The 18,319-nt window shown below is 35.6% G+C and overlaps 1 protein-coding gene across 1 annotated transcript in view; it reads left to right on the top strand.

Annotated features, from left to right (window-relative positions):
* The window catches only part of SNX29 (sorting nexin 29), a 53,520-nt gene that overhangs the window by 28,697 nt on the left and 6,504 nt on the right, over window positions 1–18,319 (top strand). The window contains exons 18-20 of the mRNA XM_065732979.1: window positions 961–1,042; window positions 2,412–2,552; window positions 14,492–14,631. Of these exons, the coding sequence (XP_065589051.1) occupies window positions 961–1,042; window positions 2,412–2,552; window positions 14,492–14,631 (363 nt within the window). The remainder of the gene's footprint in view (window positions 1–960; window positions 1,043–2,411; window positions 2,553–14,491; window positions 14,632–18,319) is intronic.

The raw sequence follows: 18,319 nt of genomic DNA, 5'->3' as shown, positions 1-18,319 counted from the left end.
AATTTGGACAAATGAATCTAGCTTTTTGTGAATGATGGGGTAAAAACGTGGCTGGTGTCTGTTTATCATTGAAATCTGGAAATTAATCAGGAAGGGAGAGGTTGGAAATGGCTTCTCTTTAACTGTCTTCTAATGCTCTTTTGTTTTTTAATCATTTCATATATTTGTTGTTGAGTGTCACAGACCAACATTTTGAACTTGTTGAAATTAATTATCAAATGTTGTCAAATGTTCTGTTTAAAAAACAGAACAAAAACACTTGCCTCTATTTTTCTTTCCCAGTTATGTTAATTTTGGGGAACTGTCTTTGTTTCATCTAGGATGGAATTTCTGTGGTGTGGTGGTATGATGCTGGTTTTGGTTCCAGGAGAAAATCAACACTGATCACACACCAATGTTTATAGTTTCTGCTAGAGCAGTGTACATGGAGTGAAAGGCTCAAAGAGCTGAGAGGAAATGGAATTAGGACAGCTGACTTAAACTGTCCAAAGGATTATTCCTTACCATATGATATCATTTGGAAGAAGTTTTGAAGAGTGGGGAAATTCATCTTGCTCTCTGTTACTGCTTTGGGGGCTAGTTGGGCATTGGTCAGGGGGTGGTGATCAATTGCTTGTGTATAACTTCTTATATATATATATATATATATATCATATGTTATATATATTATGAGTTATATATCTCATATATATATATATGTGTGTGTGTGTGTGTGTGTATAGTCATAAATATTGTCCTTTACCTTTATTCTTTCCTAGTAAATAGTTTTATCTCAAACCTTGTGTTTACTGTTTTTTCTCTATTCTCCACCCTAGCCTACTGGGAAGTGGGGAGAATGAACAAAATGACTGTGTGGTACTGAGCCGTTTGAGGGCTTAAACTACAACAGGAACTTTGTTTTAATACATAAACATGATTCTCTCTTTTCCCTGTTTTAAGTTTTTTCTCTTATCTACTCAGATCAAATCGAGCTCTTATTAATGTTTGGATTCCCTCAGTCTTTCTGCGTGGAAAAGCTGCTAATGCATTCCATGTTTATCAAGTAAGTAATACTTTTTAACACAGATTATATAGTAAAGTTTCTGATTGAAATGGATCTCAGTGTAATTTTATTAGAGATGGACCAAATTACTTTTAGAAAATCTTTGTTTATATTTCACACAATATAAATAAGTGAACGTCTTTAATAATATTCTGCTTCATTAAAACATAGGGAATATTTGCTACTATTTTGCTTAAATGTTTGAAAAAATTCATTCTTACTGTTAAATTCTCATGAAACTGAGAACGTCATTACAATAAGCAATGCTTCCTCTTTATTTCAGTGGGAGCTACAACAGATCCAAATAGCACAATAACACTATTTGGTAGAGCAAGTTCTTAGCTACATAAGACTATTTTTTTAACATAGTCACCAGTGTTGACTGTGCATTTTTTGCTGGGGATGATGAACAAGAGGCTGCATGCTGATCTTATCTAAATCTGTTGTTGTCACCCCTGCTGAAAGGTACTACCCACTGCCTCACTGTGCTAACATCCACTGGTCTCCATAAACATTTATTCAGAAGCCATCAATGAATATCACTGGAAGCTATTTTTCTTTTGTGGAGGAATTCTGTTCTACAACTTTGCTCCATATGCATTTCCATGTCAGATGCCATTTTATCAGACTACTCCTCTGCTGTTTTCTGTTGCATGTAATGGAATATTGGTGGGAAGATCCAACCTCTACTGCTGTCCCACTAACATCTGCTTCTGATATTGTGAGACAATGTAATACATTAGGAGGCATTACTTTTGGAGCAGCCCTTGTAGTTAGATTTTTTGACAGAACTTGACTTACCTTATTATAAAAAGAACTCATGATAGCCCAGAGATTGTGTGAAATTCATGTGTACTGCTGTTGTTGTATTGCTTATCAATAGGAGCTTCCCTAAGATTATTACCAATAAACAGTCTTCTAATTTTTAAATTCCTCTACAGCTCAGCAGACTTACTGTTTAATACTGACTGACTTATATCTTTCCTTATATTTATTATGTTATGTACTTTAAGTGGTCTTTCTGAAGTGGGGGGTTCACAGTACCTGAATACTCCTGTTCAAGCAGGGAAAAAACTTCCTTGGAAATGCAGCCCAAAAGTGGAGAAGAGCAGTATCCAAAATTAGGAGTCTTTGTGGGTAAGAGGTGATGCAATGAATGTGCAGTTTGGGATATGCTCTTCCGGCCAGGTGTGACTATTGACCTTTAGTGCATAAGTGAGCTGGCACGGTGTTTTATAGTGTTGGCATAGTACTTCATTGAAGACAGAAACCTTAACAAGAGAAGGAAATGGATCGAAAGTTAAAATAGTTGAAAAATAGTCTTAGAATTAGGAAAAAAATAATTTTCTTTCATGTCTGTATTTTGCAGGTTTATATAAGAATAAAGGACGATGAATGGAATGTTTATCGAAGATATGCAGAGTTCAGAAGCTTGCATCATAAATTACAGAATAAATATCAGCAAGTGAGGACTTTTAACTTTCCACCAAAAAAAGCTATTGGAAATAAGGTAATTAAATGAATTCATAGTATCAGTAAGAGTTCAGAAAGTAAACTTTCCGTTACACACACAAAAAAGAGGTGACTATCATTTTCCTTAATTGCACATTGACTATGGGCCAGTGTTGTGGTGACCCCAGGAGGATGAACCACAGCCATGTGGGAACGATCTTCTTAAGATGCTGATGCAAGGACTCAGAGAGACATCAATATGATTATACAGCTGAGCCCACTTTGTTGTGCAGGTTACTTACTTTTATACCCCCGAACACATGCTATTTTTAGAACAATTGCTAAGCAGTGGTTCTTGCTCTATCCTTGAGAGATAAGCAGTGTCCAATTAGTCGCTCCTTTCCCACACATACCAGGGCCATCTGGTTCCACCACAAACTGACTCCCTCACCATTGCCTGGTCAGCAATGCACCACTTCTCGAATGCTGTGATCTGAACGTGCTGTTTTGTTCGCAGTGCTCCAAAGATAAGCACACGTGACCTCCTTCTCTAAGCCAGTCCTCTGCACCAGAGGATTTCTGAACAATTTTTTAAACTTTACATTATTTTTATGGACAGCATAAGTAGTGGAGCTATATTTTTTTAATTTTTTTAAAGGGAGAGAGGAAGGGTGGAGAGAGAATTTTATGATTCTGTAACTTGTCAATATGTATTAGTTAAGAAGCCAGGATATCAGTGCATGATTATATGTTTTAATGCTAATTCAACAGCATTCTGTTAACCTGAAAAGGATAAAAAGAATTTCTGAATAAGAAAAAGTAGATGCAAATATTCTGAAGGCAAAATGTTGCTTAAAAGCTTGGGCCATTTATCTGTTGTAGCTACAGTGAGATTACATACAGTAAATCTGTTCATCCTTTGAAGGTCTATTAAATGTGAGAAGGTTTATCCAAAGTACATTATTCAGTTTCTGATCATCAGAACTCTAAAATATTGAATAGCTTAATTAAAAGGCAAAAATCTTCAGTATACATCCTGAAACCAGTAAGGACTGATCAAAGTAATCCATCTTTACAGTGAATAAAATATCTGAAATCTAATAACTATCCCAAATAAAATAATGAGGGATGTAAATTGTGCTTATAACTTTGAAATTTCTTTGCTAAACCACTGGGTGCTTAAATCATCATTCCTCATATTAACAAACTTTGTTTCATTTTGTATAAGGTTTTATACTTTTACCTTGTTTTTTGGCATTGTGTCAGTGAGTTCTTATATCAGATATCTGAGACGAACCAACCATAACAAACCATTCAATCTTCAAAGGAAAGCTGAGATAATGATTGAAATACTGTTAGATCTTCATTCCATATTTGGCTTACAACCATTTTAATACTTGTGCTGCTAAAATGCCAGAATCGTTCTAATTTTATGTTGCAACTTTTTCTATGGAAGAAAAATCACTGTTACTTCACATGAAAAAAAATCATATTTAAAAAATATTTCAAAAGGAAACAGGGAAAAAAGTTTGCAGATTCCTTAGTAGTATTCAGACTTCACTGATTGTGGATTGTATTTAAAGATAGTAACTGTGATCTGAGTTCAAATGAATTCCCAAGTGTTTGTCTACTAATTTTTATGGTACTTGGCACATTTTATTAAATAAGTAGTAGTGCACATGAACATGGAGTTTACCAATAGAGTTGTAGTTTCTGTATGTGGCATAAATGAAGTCCAAAGTGCATGTTGTTTGGCTACTAACCTAGTGAATCAAAGTACTTACAAGAGCTTTTCTGCTTTTAATGTATTACTGAAGACCAAGTATTTTTCATTTCTAGTGGAGTTTTGTAATAGAGAATCAGTTAAGTAAAACTTTTCTTTTTTTTTTGTGATTGCATATTGGACACTTCAATAAATAAGGGAAGACTTCTTTTAAGCTCTCTTGTTAGTCTTTCATCCTAATTTCTTTATATGCTAATTGAATAATAACTTCAGTTACACAATTGGTAGTTACAGATGTAACAGTTGAACAAGTCATTAAAGTTTTTGCATCGCTTTCTCTTTTAGTGCATTAGCTTTAGACTGAAATTTCCTCTTAATCATTTATAAACCCACGATCACTTTCTTTTATGAGAGGTCTCAGAAAAAGTAACTATTGGTTGGGTGCCATCCATTGCACTCCTGGAAGAGTACTGTGCTGAGATACTAACCAGCTGTGTAATTGGCTTTGATTAGTGATTACACTTCTCGCTACTTGCTGTAAATAGCATGGAAGTCACAAAGTGATGCATTTACATAATTTCCCCTCAGTTTATCAAGCTAATTTCCACAGCACATTGTTTAGGCTATTTTTTGTTGTAGCAGTAGACATTTGTGTACCATGTTGTAGTAGATACTGCATTTAGGAATAATACAGGGGTTTATGCACTACAATGGATTGTGTATCTGTAACAGTGATCAAATAGATCCAGCAGAAATAGAAGTATTTGGAACGTATTATGCTCTGATATTGTGTGATGTCCTTGAGATGGCCCTCCTTTCCATGGAAAAGCAAGTTGAAGTAACTGGAATGTGTCAAGTTCCAGTGTAAAGTGACTCTATTCACTTGGGAATGTCTGTCAGTCTTGGAATTATGTAGAACTTCCACTATGGGGTGGGATACAGGCTCTTGCACATTGCTTATTTCCAAATATTTCATTACAAGAGAAGCTGCCGCTACTAGCTTTTTTTCTGAGCTACTTTCACAAAAAATTTCATGGTCTTTTTGATATGCAGCTAAATTTCAGTTAAAGTATTTTTTCTCTCTCCTGTGTTTGCTAAACTATTTTTAATAGGATGGTAGTTGGCTTCCTTTATCTAGATTAATCAATATGATCTTAAATTAGTACCCAAAGAGCGATTTTGTAGCCAGATTTGACTAACAAAAGCATCTCTGCAATTTAGGTCGGTCTATGACTTTTGCGTCCTTTGCAAGTCCTCAGTATTATTAGGTGCCAAAAGAGCATATTGATAAAATAGTCCTCCATTTGTAAATACATAAAAATGGCTGTTTCCTAAGTTTCAGAAAATGATATTGTGTGCTCTTACAACAATCCAGCCTGTACTTGAATAATGTTATTCACTGCATATCTTCAAAATACTTGGCTTGGTACCGTGAGGCTAGTGGAGGTGATGTACCATAAATCAGCGGCACTGAAAGAGGCGTTTGCTAAAATGGATGCCTCCCTTGATACCTGCATTGTCTGGTGTTTCAGTATATGCCTCAGATTTAGGGAACCTCCAGGACCACAAGAGGACACTGTCCTATGCAATGATCTAGAGCTAGTACTGCAGAGTTGCAAAATATTGGAGCACTGGTGAGAAAACTTGGCAGAGGATAGTCATATGGAAAAGACTAGAGAACTATAGGTTTTAATTCTTATTTTTTTGCTTATTGCAGTATACGGAATTGCAGTTTTTGGCAGAGAAAATGTGAAAAGGAAAATTTTGGCTAAAAGAACTTTAAAAAAAAAAAAGAGAGAAAATGAAGTAGTTGTTAATAGTTGTCACCAAGTAGAAAGGAAACCTGAAAATAATCAATGGTAAAACAATAATATATCTAGCATTCTTATTAATTATTTATAATAGTGTTTAATATATTTGTGCCTTTCACTTATTTACCTTAAGATAAAATAGTTTATCCTACAGTTCATTTCCATAATCTTTTAAGAAATAGCATATAAGATTAGAAAGTAGCTTTAATGCTTGAGGAAACACTGTGTGAGCTATTTGCCTCATCAAGAAAGACTTGCTTGCCATTATCCAGTTGCATTTAGAACCCAAAACATTAGTTTAAAATTCAGTATTTATTGTCCTACACTCCCTGCATTGTTACCATAGAGTACTATGATCTGGTACGAGTGACTGTTGATTTGCAGGTGAGCACTGACAGAAGAAGCATGGAATGAGAGCAGATTGGAGTTCTGCTGTGTTTGAAACTTTCTGCAGCTCTTCCAGATCTAGAAAAGGATCTGTGAATTTTCCAACTTCACTACTAGTCTAATGAATATTCTGGACCATCATGTTAATAAAAGCACTATCTGTAATCCTGAACTGACATAAAAAATCATTTTTAATGCTTTAAAGGAATTCAGGAATTGGGTGTATACTTGCAATTTTTTATTCCCACAATAGCAACCTGTTTAACTTGCACATAGACAATAAAAGAAGAAATACAGATAGCTTGAAAAAGAATGATTCAAAAAGAATATTGTACAGGAAAGTACTAGGGAAGGAAGCCACTTTAGGATTGAATGTTTTTGCGTTCTGATTCAGCAAAGCACGTCTGGACATCCTAAAATTTAAATACGTTTGTCTTGAATTGAAATCAGAAGTATGGATATTTACGCTTTTGTACTTTATGAGATTTAGTAGGCCACAGAAACTATCTTTCATCAAAGTAATTTGTCAAAGGCATGCTATTATAAGAGAAAAGAGGTTTTTTGTTGTTTTTTTTGTTTATTTATTTATTTATTATTTTTAAAAGTAAAATTTCTAGCTAATGCCTTTGGGCTAGTAGACCAAATAATGCTTATTAGAAGAAAGCTTTGATGTCCTGTGAATAGAATTAGTAGGAAATTATGACTCTCTGATGTTTCATAATTAGAACACATTTAAAAAAGTGAGAAAGCTTTGGGAATATAAATCCTTAATTATAAGTTAATAATTTGAAGTTGAGGATTGCTTTCACTAATGCTTGCTTAATTTGCTTTTGGACAACATAATATATGCCTGAATGCTACATTGTACTTGATTTTCAAAGTGAATAGATCTTAATTTTCAGTCTTCTAAGTGAGCTCAACTAGTATAGAGAGTTATTTTCATATACTGTCTTGCTGTGAATTTTGGAAAAATTATGAGTAAATTTGACAGACATGCTATCTAAATGAAATTTCCTATTTTGAAATGAGGTGGAGATGCATTTTAACTAATATTTGTGTTAATTATTGCTGCAATGTAGGCTAGTTAAAAATGGATCTCAATTTCATGAAATGTTTCGATAGCTTCTAGAAGCTCCTGAATGAAAGTGTAGACTGATATGTACTTATTCTAAGCAAAAAATAGAAATAATATTTCCCTGCTCGACAGGTGAGCAAAGTCATAAGCCCTGGGGGGGGGTAATGCTGTCAGCTACAGTTTTCTGTGTATGTTTTTTAATGATTAGTTGATTCCTAACCAGTTGATGAATAGATAGGTAGTGAGCATTTATGCCTTTAAATAATATTTAGATGAGCCTGGATTTTGTTAGCATAACGCTACCAATTGAATGTTTATAGCATTGGAATTAAGTGCAGCACTTAAAAGAGATTAGTTTTGGTTTTGTTCTTCAGCTTTCTCTTTTCTGCTGATACATTTTTTTCACGTTAAATGCTTTTTCTCAGTGTGGGTTTTAAGAAGGCTTATCCTTTTGGCTGGATGATGCTGCTTCCTTGAGAATGCTAAGTAGCTTATGATTAAGGTTCCACTGACTTACACTGGAAAAGAATTTATTCTAGCTGTCTTTATGGGGCTGGGGGAGTTCCCATTGTTGAAGCACTCTTCTTCATAACGTGCTTGTGATTAGGGAAGGTCTAATCAGTCAAGACCATAGTATAGCCAGTTAGGTTTTATGCAGTGGTATATGAACTACTCTCTTGCTCGATATAGGAGGTAAGAGTTCTTTCAAAAATTACCATTTCAGGGAAAAAAAACTTACATTTTTGTGAGGTATAGTTAGAGCTTGCATCTCTTCTGGTGACAAAGCAGTCATCTCCTTGTAGGCCAGCTGAGCTTTACGGAGCAGCTCTGTATGGTATGGCAAGAGATATCTTGAGTATCAAGCAATTAGCTATGGTAATGAAAATGCTGGAGTTCTCCAGGTCAGTTTGGGCTAGGCTGAGGGCATTAGGAAAGACTACAGCTTACCCTCAGCATGTCTGCTGATGCACTGAACTGAAGTGGGTTTGCAGCAGTGTCTTTTCAAGCTACTTGGCTAAAAGGATTGCTTTCTTTCTGGGATCAGTAAAATGAGGCCACTGATAGAGCTGGAAATGAGTCAACTATTTCGTAATCATTACCCTGTATTAGTCTTGCCAATGATGTAGAAAAATTTTATTTAATGAAAGAGATTCCTAAAGTGACAGTTTCTTAATTTCTTATCTGTATCTTATGCCCTTGAATTCCTGTTTGTTCCACTGAGCAAGAAATGTACAAAAAAATCACAGTGGGTTAGTCACCTCTGGCAATTTCATGCATTCCATGCTTGTGTATTGTTGGGTAATGGTAGTCTTTTTCTGCTATACAGAAATTGGTATTACAAGTAGGATGGGAGTGCTAAGTTCATGTAACTTCAGTAATTTGAAGATGATTTATTTTGGTATAATAATCATAAAGTGATGAGAGTAGATCAGCAATTGGTTATTTAGCTCCCATTCTAGCTCTGATTTCCAGCTTCATTTAGAGGTGTAAAAGTTGTCTGGTAAACAAAATGTTATATAACTTTTAAAGGGCTGATTGATCAAAGTAGTGAAAAATACTAGGCTACATGAAAATAAACTGAGTTTATTTCTGCATTTACAGGTTCTTCTATGAACAGCACTGGTGTTAGCTTTATTTAGGAAAGGATTCAAGATGTGATGTCACAGAGGCTGGATATAGCTCTTATTAGAGTCCTAAACTGTATTTATTTTTATTTTAATTGAGTTGAACCTTGGGCTGATTGTTATTTTTTTCCCCTTCTGCTAACAATAGTTTACTTAAATGATATCTGGTGTTTAGAGTATCACAAACCGTGCATTTTATGGTTGTTTGCAGCAGCACCAAACCAGAATGTGTTTTATTTGTCCCTAAGTCATGGCAGGTAACCATAGCAATCATGTTGTTTTCAACAGTTCATGGAAAAGGTTTTAGTTAGCTTCCTACTAATAAAGAATATCAGTGTTTTGCCATCTGTTACAAATAGCAGTATATTGAAAGACCAGCAGTTGTGTTGAAGCAATTTAAGCTGCAAGCTGAAGTAAACTTGGCCTGTAATTGAAGTATTGCAAAACAGAGTAACTTTAAATGTGGTATGTCAGGCTATGCTTCTTGGTTTTATAGCTTAATGCTTTTTTAACACCTTTCGGAGTCTGTAAGATTTCTATTATATATATTCCTGTTCTTAGAAATTTGTACTTTGGTACCAGTATTTTGTGGGCAGAAACTTGGCAAATTCTCAGTCAAAAACAATTTCATAAAACTGTGTGACATATAAATTCCAAATTAAACAAGAAGAATGATGTATTTTCCCAGATACGCTTTGATGCTTCTGCCATCTGAAGCAATTTTGCTTGTTAACTGAAATCTTCTGGACTGATAATAAAAAAATATATAGTCTTGAGTAGTGGGCTAGGAAATAATTTTTGAGAGTAGTTGTACAGAACCCAAAGCAGTTTTATTTTTCGTAAAATATGCCTGCAGATTGTGTGCATGCTGGTATGCTAGATCTCACTTATCAATTTATGTGTAGTATGATTTCATATAAATTGATAGTAAATGTGACCAAGATGCCTGTAGACTTATGTCAGAATCTGACCATATTTTCATGTATAAATGAGTCACTGCATGTTACTGGATGCTGTCATGGGTTGTAATTCAAACAACACTGAACATGTGGGGCTTTCTCTTCAGCCAGAATAGAGCTACCTCTCAGACTACAAGACAAACTCAGCCTCTTTACAAAGAGCAGCTGCACGTGTCCATAGGAGGACAGGTGGTTGTTAAGAGTTTGTCTGAACTGAAAAGGAATCTCAGATCTTAAAATCAGAGCTCCTGTCCGTGTTGAACATGCTTTTGTGCCATGTAGTTATGTGGGTTTAAAGATTGGGCTCATCAAGAACAGACTAGGAGATGTTTTACATGAAGTAATGAAATTTCTTCAAGATTGTAGGGAATGTGCAGTTTACCACCCATTTGGAGGAGCTGAAGAGGCCAGTTAGCCTTGCCTTCTGTTTTTACGATTAGTGAGAATGTAGCCTGTTGTTCCGAAGAAACTTCTTAAAAATGAGCCTTCCCAAAGTGATTCTGTTAGGATCCGTTATGTTCTACATTGAAATGGGGACAGCTTATAATAGAATAATCCTTTTTTTTTTTTTTGTAATAATTTCAAGTTGATATGTAATTTCTGTTCTATAAACAGTTTTTGAAAGTATAGGGTCTAAATATGTATAAAGATGGTTCTAGTGCCATTCTGGGGAAAAAAATGAATTTTGCAATTACTCAAGTATTTATAGTCTCTCTTTGACTTCTGTTAGTGATGTCTGTTCTAAAAAATAAGCAACGTATGTGGCAGGGGCAGGTAAAATTCATACAACTTTCCTGCAAGTGAAGAGACTTCTGAGGCACTTATGAGACAAAAGACTTTTCAAAATGTAACTCGTTAAATGGCTAGCTTGGTGATTCAAGAAGTTCTTTTACTTGTTAATGACAAGACCTATTATTTATTCATCATACCAATTCAATTTCTTCTATATATTTCTCTTGAATTTCAGGAAATACTTCTGATGTTTTTAGTAGTAACCGTACATGTTCCTGAGAGCAGCTTTCCTTTTTAACCATGTTAGTAACCACTGTCAGTGAGGCAGTGCCTTCCTTTGTTTAGTACTGGTACTTCTTGTGCATGTGCTTTCTAAAAAAAAATTGAACTATATAATAAAATGCTAGAGATTTTAGCAAAGGTGAATGTGGTTGTAATTTCAAAAAAATTTCTTTGTCTCTAGCTTACAGGTAGATTGGGCATGCACAGCTCTGTATATTGAATATTGAGAAAGATCTTTGATGTTTCTTGTGTAAATAGATATGCGTGTTTTGACAGATAAAATTGCATACAGTCACCAAAGTTACAGACAAAAAGTGTTTTTCCTTCACTGAAACAGAATCTTTCCCTTTAACTATTGCTTGTAAAAACATCCTTTGTTAGTTGGAATACAAAATACTAACATGTCAATTGTAAATAATTTGGTCCAATGGGTTTTATTTACCAAATGCATTATTTACTGGTTTGTGACAGAACTCTTTATTGCTGTTAAACCTGGCAGTAACAAAATTATTTCTGAGTAGTAATCTGCTGCTTTGAAACACTTGTGATGGCAAAGTACAGATACACATCTAAGTCTTTCTGACCCTCTTTTACATTGTTTCTGATTAGGAAAGTGGGCGCAGTAAAGAAAGTTGTGGTAGAGATTACTCTGTGATTATTTTAGAAATTAAATTTAAAGTCTGTTTCAAGGCTGAGTTTTAGCTCCTGTGATTTTCAGTATTTCGCTTGAAGAAATGGCAGAAAAAGCTCTGTGTTATGCTCTCTAATAAGGTCAACTGTAAATAGCAGAAATGCATTCCCCAAGCATCTTCTAGCAGTTTAAATAGAAGACTTTGTGCAGAAACTATTTGTAGTTTGAGAGTTTCTTTACATTAACATGAGCAATGAAAAGCATCTGTATTCAGCATTTTGCTTCCTCTGTTTGTAACCGAGGAAGTGATCCTGCCTGTGAAAGGGAATGTGCTTGTATATATATTTGTGCAGCAAACAGGTGGGACTAAAAGAGAGAAGATTCTGCATAAAAGCAAATTTTAACATAATTAAAATGATTTCCCTGCAAATACTGTTGCTGAGGATTTGTGACCAAAAAGCCGTAAGAATTTAAGAACTCCTAGTGATTGTGTTAATTAAAAATAAATAAATAATTTCCTGGGAGCTTGGTAAGACAACATTGAGTGAAATGATAAAAACAATCAAGAAAGTACAGTGAGGGATGAGGCTGATTCTCTGAAAAGGATCACAGCTGAGGTGGTCTCAGTGCTGGGAGCGGCCTTGCAGAGCAAAGCAGTGGCACTTATTTATGTTTCTGTACTACACAACCTACAGCAGGGGAGAAGATTACTCCATATATGACATGTTCTCTTAGGCCAAACGTCAGCAGTGTTCCTGTGGTTAAAGATAACCAAAGTTGTTCCAAAAAAGCTCTCTTCTTTGAGATTGGTGTGGGACACCTTGTGATGTGCTGTACTGTCTTCTGCCTTGCACAGCTGGAAGTAGCAAATCAGTGTCCCTGCCTCTGTGTGGTGACTGAAATCCTTTGAGTGAAGAGAAGGTTAAGTTGCTTCTTGAGCAAGTCAGAGAACTAGTAGAACAGTAGGAATGAATATCTTCGTGAAAATATGAAGCTATTGCATTGGACTTGCTTTTATTAATTCCTGTCATTCTATTTATTTCTAATATGTGTCAGCACATATAAAAATTCTTGGTTTAACATTTCCCAACAGCTTGTGTAGACTTCTGTTCTGCACTCTTGTCCAGACTTTATTCGTGCTGTGGGGCATGAGCAAGCTGTTGTTCTGTTCCAACCAAGCAGTGACTCTTCTAGGTTGCGGGTGCTGGGGTGTGACTGCAGAGTGGGATGCATGAGGTATTAACAATTCAGAACTTTTAAAAATGAAGTATGTTATCACCGTTCTGGAAGGTTGGACTGCCTTTCTCTCAGTTTCCAAGAGTTTTCAGGCTTCTTTATCACAGAATCATAGAATCAGTAAGCTGGGAAAAGACCTGCAAGATCATTCAGTCCAACCGTCCGTCTATCACCAATTGTTGTCACTAAACCATGTCTAAATATTCCTTGAACACTTCTAGGGTCAGTGACTCCACCACCTCCCTGGGCAGCCCATTCCAGCACCGGACCGCTCTTTTGGAGAAGTATTTCCTAATATCCAGTCTGAATTTTCCCTGGCGCAACTTAAAGCCGTTCCCTGTTATCCAATCACAGTTACACGAGAGAAGAGGCTGTCCCCCCACTCACTACAACCTCCCTTTAAGTAGTTATAGAGAGCAATAAGGTCTCCCCTGAGCCTTTTCTCCAGACTGAATGGTCCCTGCTCCCTCAGCTGTTCCTCACAGCCCTGTGCTCCAGACCCTTGACCAGTTTCATTGCCCTTTTCTGGACATGCTCCAGGGCCTCAATGTCTTTCTTGTAGTGAGGGGCCCAAAACTGAACACAGTGCTTGATGTGTGACCTCACCAGTGCTGAGTACAGGGGGACTATTCCTTCTCTGTTCCTGCTAGCCACACTATCTCTGAAAGAAGCCAGGATGCCATTGGCCTTCTTGGCTACCTGGGCACACTGCTGGCTCATATTCAACCGAGCGTTGACCAATAACTGCAGCTGTCTCTTTGTAATTTTACTTTGTTCCTGAAGAACGTACTCTGACATTTAAGCCAGGTGATCAGAATGCTTGCATTTCTGAGAGAGAGCTTACTACTCGTTGCACAAACCAGGCAACACCTGATGTCATTGGAAACCATTATGTTCCGATGTGAGAGGTGTATGGCTAGACTTTATATTATAGATTATTGCAAATGGATTCCTCACAGGAAGTTAAGGCTGGATGTAAATTCTGGGATGCAATGAGCTGCTAGGATGGTTTTAAAATCAGTAAGTTGCTCAGAATAATAGTATATAGAGTTGTTTTATTTATCAGGGTCAATATAGTATAAAACACTGAAATCTAAAATACTATAGAAACATCAATACAATTTTTTGAGAGTTGTGATGTGTAGTAGATTATTTCTAAAGACTATGAAAACAAAAGAATGAGTTGCTATGCTAAGATTCTAGTGCTTTTTGCAGATCTGCTATTGCAAAAAGAATTTTGGTCCACAGAGGAGACGTTCTGGCAAGGAGAGAAGTCAGCATCAGTGAATGTTAATGTGGTACAGACTGTGGCTAGGCTGAGTGATTGTCTTTAATCAAGTCCAGAGTTAAGGTGTTTTTTCCTTTTTTGAGTATTTTTACAAATTGCCCACCTATTTCTTTAAACAGAATATATCTGGATCATCCAAAGATTAAATTGAATGCTTATTAGCACAATTATTGTTGCAATAAAGTTGGAAAATAAAAGAAATAAAAGAAATATTTCCACTTCTTACATTGTTTTATTTCTATTTTTAGGATGCAAAATTTGTAGAAGAGCGCCGCAAACAGCTACAAAATTACCTAAGGAATGTCATGAACAAAGTTATTCAAAGTGTGCCAGAATTCACAGCTAATCCCAAAAAAGAGACGCTAATTCAGCTGATGCCTTTTTTTGTGTAAGTACCTGTTAAGTAACCAAGAAAATATTTAGCCTTTTTCATCACAATTTAAAATATGCTGCCAACATCTTCCAAATCTTCACAACAGTGTTGTTGTTTTTTTTTTTAATAGAAAGTATCTGCTCAAATTGTAAGTTCTTATGTTATACATAAAGGAATATATGACATATATGCTGACTTTTCTTTATAACTCATGGTTTTGAACAAAATCACTGTGTAAAGCTTTCAACATGAAGAATATGCACTGATGGAGATTTTTAAAGAGTTAGATGTTTTCAGTTTTTCCTGTTTGGGCTTCAAAATTTGTTTTACTTTTGTATGTGTGGGTTTTTTATTTTTGTGTTCGGTTTTATTTTGAGGAATGAGGGTGGAACACTGTTAGTGTACTTACCAAATTAAAAAGTCAAGCTGTTGAATTCTTTCTAGATGAACTTTGAAATCTGCTAATGTATGTTCTTACTTCACTGATGTTAACTTTGAATGTGTCCAGAAATAGTTTAACACAGTCTTATCTGTTAAGAAAGCAGACCCTTGATACACAGTCATAGTGGGATATCATCTGTTAAGTCTTCATTTTAGTATAAACATAGTTCTTTACAGTATATGTAAACGATATGTGGAGCTATTTAAAAATTGATATTGATGAAAATTTGTTTTTTCAAGTGATGATAGTTTTTTACTAATAGGTTTTCTATATGCTCTGTACCTAATCTATTTATTCATAATAGGGTATCGTAGTAATTTTGCTGTTCACAAGCCTGCACAGGCTGTAAATGATTTCTGGGCTGGTTGCATGACTAATGGAGCAGGGGAACCCATGGACCCACACCCTGGGGGAAGAGGGGAAAAGGGAAGAAAAAGGTAAAGAGATGTGCCTAGAAACAAAACAGTGGCAATGAGCTAAGAGAGAACATTAATTTACTACATACGACATTGCAACGTGAGATAACACAGTATAATACAATATATTTGGAATTGAGGCCTGTAAATCAAATAAAACGGCAGAGAGTGGCCAAAACTGAAGGCCTTTCTCTAATGCTAAAGACAGACAGCTAGGGAGCACACAGTGCAGAGATGAGCAGCAAAAGGAGAGCAGACCTGTAAACAGTTTTATCCTTCTCCTTTGAATGGAGAACTGAAACGGAACAGTGCAAGGTGCCTGGAAAAAAATCAACAATCCATAGAACTAGAGTACTAACTTTTTAACTCCTAGTGCTTTACGGGGTGTTATAATGTGGAATACTGATAACAGAAATCATACAGTCATGATACAGGCTCTGTGGTCTGGTCGGTTTTCAAAACCAAGATGCATTTAAATTGAATATGTGTCAGTAAAGGGATGCATACTTGCTCTACTACTTGAATACATCTTATACTTAGGTTTTCAAGCTTAAACTTAATTTCAAAGAAGCTGTATTTATTAAAAAAATGTATAGGTTAATGGAAGAATGCTAAGTTTTATTTTGGAGCATTCATATTTTTTTCATTCTGGATTTGAAAAAGTTAAAATCAATTTTAGGAGATGCAGAATCACAGAACTGTAGGGTTTGGAAGGGACCTCCAGAGACCATTGAGTCCAACCCCCTGCCAAAGAGCTCCCTAGCCCAGGTTGCACCAGTAGGGATCCAGGTGGAGAAGGAGACTCTTCCTGTCCAGAGAAGGAGACTCCACCACCTTTCTGGGCAGCCTGTTCCAGTGATCCATCACTGCACTGTGAAGTTCCCATGCACATTTTTGTGGAACTTCCTGTGCATCAGTTTGTGGCCGTTTCCCTTAGCCCTATCAACAGGACCTTGGGGTTGTTGTCATAAATGGCAAAATGATGTCTGTAGAGTCAAATATCTCATCTTCTTAAGGAACTTGTGTTGGTAGAATCAAACTGAAGGCTATAAAGATGGAAGTGATTTTGAGTGATTCTAGTTGAGGGACCCATCAATACGTTTTTGTTCAGTCATTGTAATGTTGTTTTTCATGCTGTACTTTATTTTGCTTTTAAACAAGAGGGAGGTAAATTTGAAATACATTTGCAGTTTATTTTTCTACTCATTTTTTCCCATCCTGTCCTATTGTATTTCATTTTAAGATGGTTCTATACAGTTCTGTGATGTACTGAACTGATAATTCCTCATCAACTTCATTTCATAACTTGCTGTTTTACATGTGCAGCAGGAAAATAAATTGATTGATTTCTGAATAGAAGTTTAACAAGTATTATTTCTGTTACTGTATGATCTTTCGTTCATTCCACGCAAACAAACAGTAATGGAGAGCAACAGTATGTTAGTCAAGGATTTTCCTCATCAACTTGTTGAATTTCAAGGTGCAAGGTTTGTAATAAATGATGGTTTTGGGTTCAAATGTACGCTGAGTTACTCTAGTAGGTATTACTAGCTTGGCATTTCAGGGGTTCATAAAGATATTAACAAAATGAGTATTAAAGTAAGACAAAAGCGAACTGTAATTTAAACCAGAGGCTATTAGGTTAGGAAACACAATGGCTACTCCTGTTAGAAATGCTAATTTGAAGCTTTGGCTTGAATAGATGAAAAACATATTCGTAGTAGCAGTTCATTACTTGGACTGTGATGGATCATTTACATACTTCAACGAAAATGATGTTTTCTGTGAGATTAGGTAATACAGTACTGATGTAAACTCAGTAATGCTAATCTCATTTTTAAAAATAAAAATTACTCTTCTTAGAGATTATTTTATTGCTGTATCTTTTTATTTTGCTTCGAAAGGTGATACTTTAAGAACAGTGTATTTACAGTCTTACCATCCAGCTAAGTTAGGAGCGGGAAGGGAAAAAAGATTTCCTTTTTTTCTTCAATCATAAACAAGGAACTTGCTTTCTTAGAGTTGGTGTCGGCTATTTTTACGTGTGTATAAACACCACTTAGGTCTCATTTTTTGTGTATGACAAAAAGTTCCAGGTATGGGGAACTGCACGATAAAACATTCAGAATCACGGCCTGATTTAATGGGCTCTGTCTGTGATACACAGACGAGAATGAAAGCGCTTACACTACTCAGCTGATACAAAGAAAAAAATCTTAATTTCTTGTAACAAGATGAGCATATAAGATTATTTGTCAGCAACTTGTAAATACCAGTGTAAAGTATAGCACTGATACTAAATGTCTGGATATTGCTATACCACAGGCTGTGTTCAGGGGCACTACCTTTCCTTTTAGGTTTGTTATTATTTCACTTATAAATTTCACAATTCTCAATGAAGCAATGAATTATAGCAGGTTTTTGAATATACTTTCATATCCTGACATGGCAAAAAGATACTGTTAACATGTCTGTGCATTATTTCTCTAGAGCTTTTTCTTAAATAGAAATAATAAAAAAAGAATAGCACCACTTGACTGACTTTGTTGCTTCATCAGTGTAAATGTCTGTATTCACATTTTCAGAATTACTTTCAAAATATCCTACCTATCAGTTAATATTTCATTCAGTAGCTTCTCTCCATGGTGTATAGATCATTATACAGCAGACATGTGCAGTGTTTAAGGATGACCTTAAATCTCTTTACAGAAACATTTGTGTAATATTGTTTTAAATAAGAGCTTTGAATACATAGGCATTAACATCTTTACATATAAAGATTAATAAACTGCACTATCTAACCCTGAAGCACTGCAGAACAACATCAGTGGAACATAAGAAAAAG

This window comes from Cyrtonyx montezumae, unplaced genomic scaffold (assembly GCF_038088225.1).
Source record: "Cyrtonyx montezumae isolate F1298 unplaced genomic scaffold, pur_monq_1.0 scaffold_16, whole genome shotgun sequence".
NCBI lineage: Eukaryota > Metazoa > Chordata > Aves > Galliformes > Odontophoridae > Cyrtonyx > Cyrtonyx montezumae.
The sequence above is the reverse complement of the archived record's forward strand: the minus strand, read 5'-3'. Positions and strand labels throughout refer to the sequence as shown.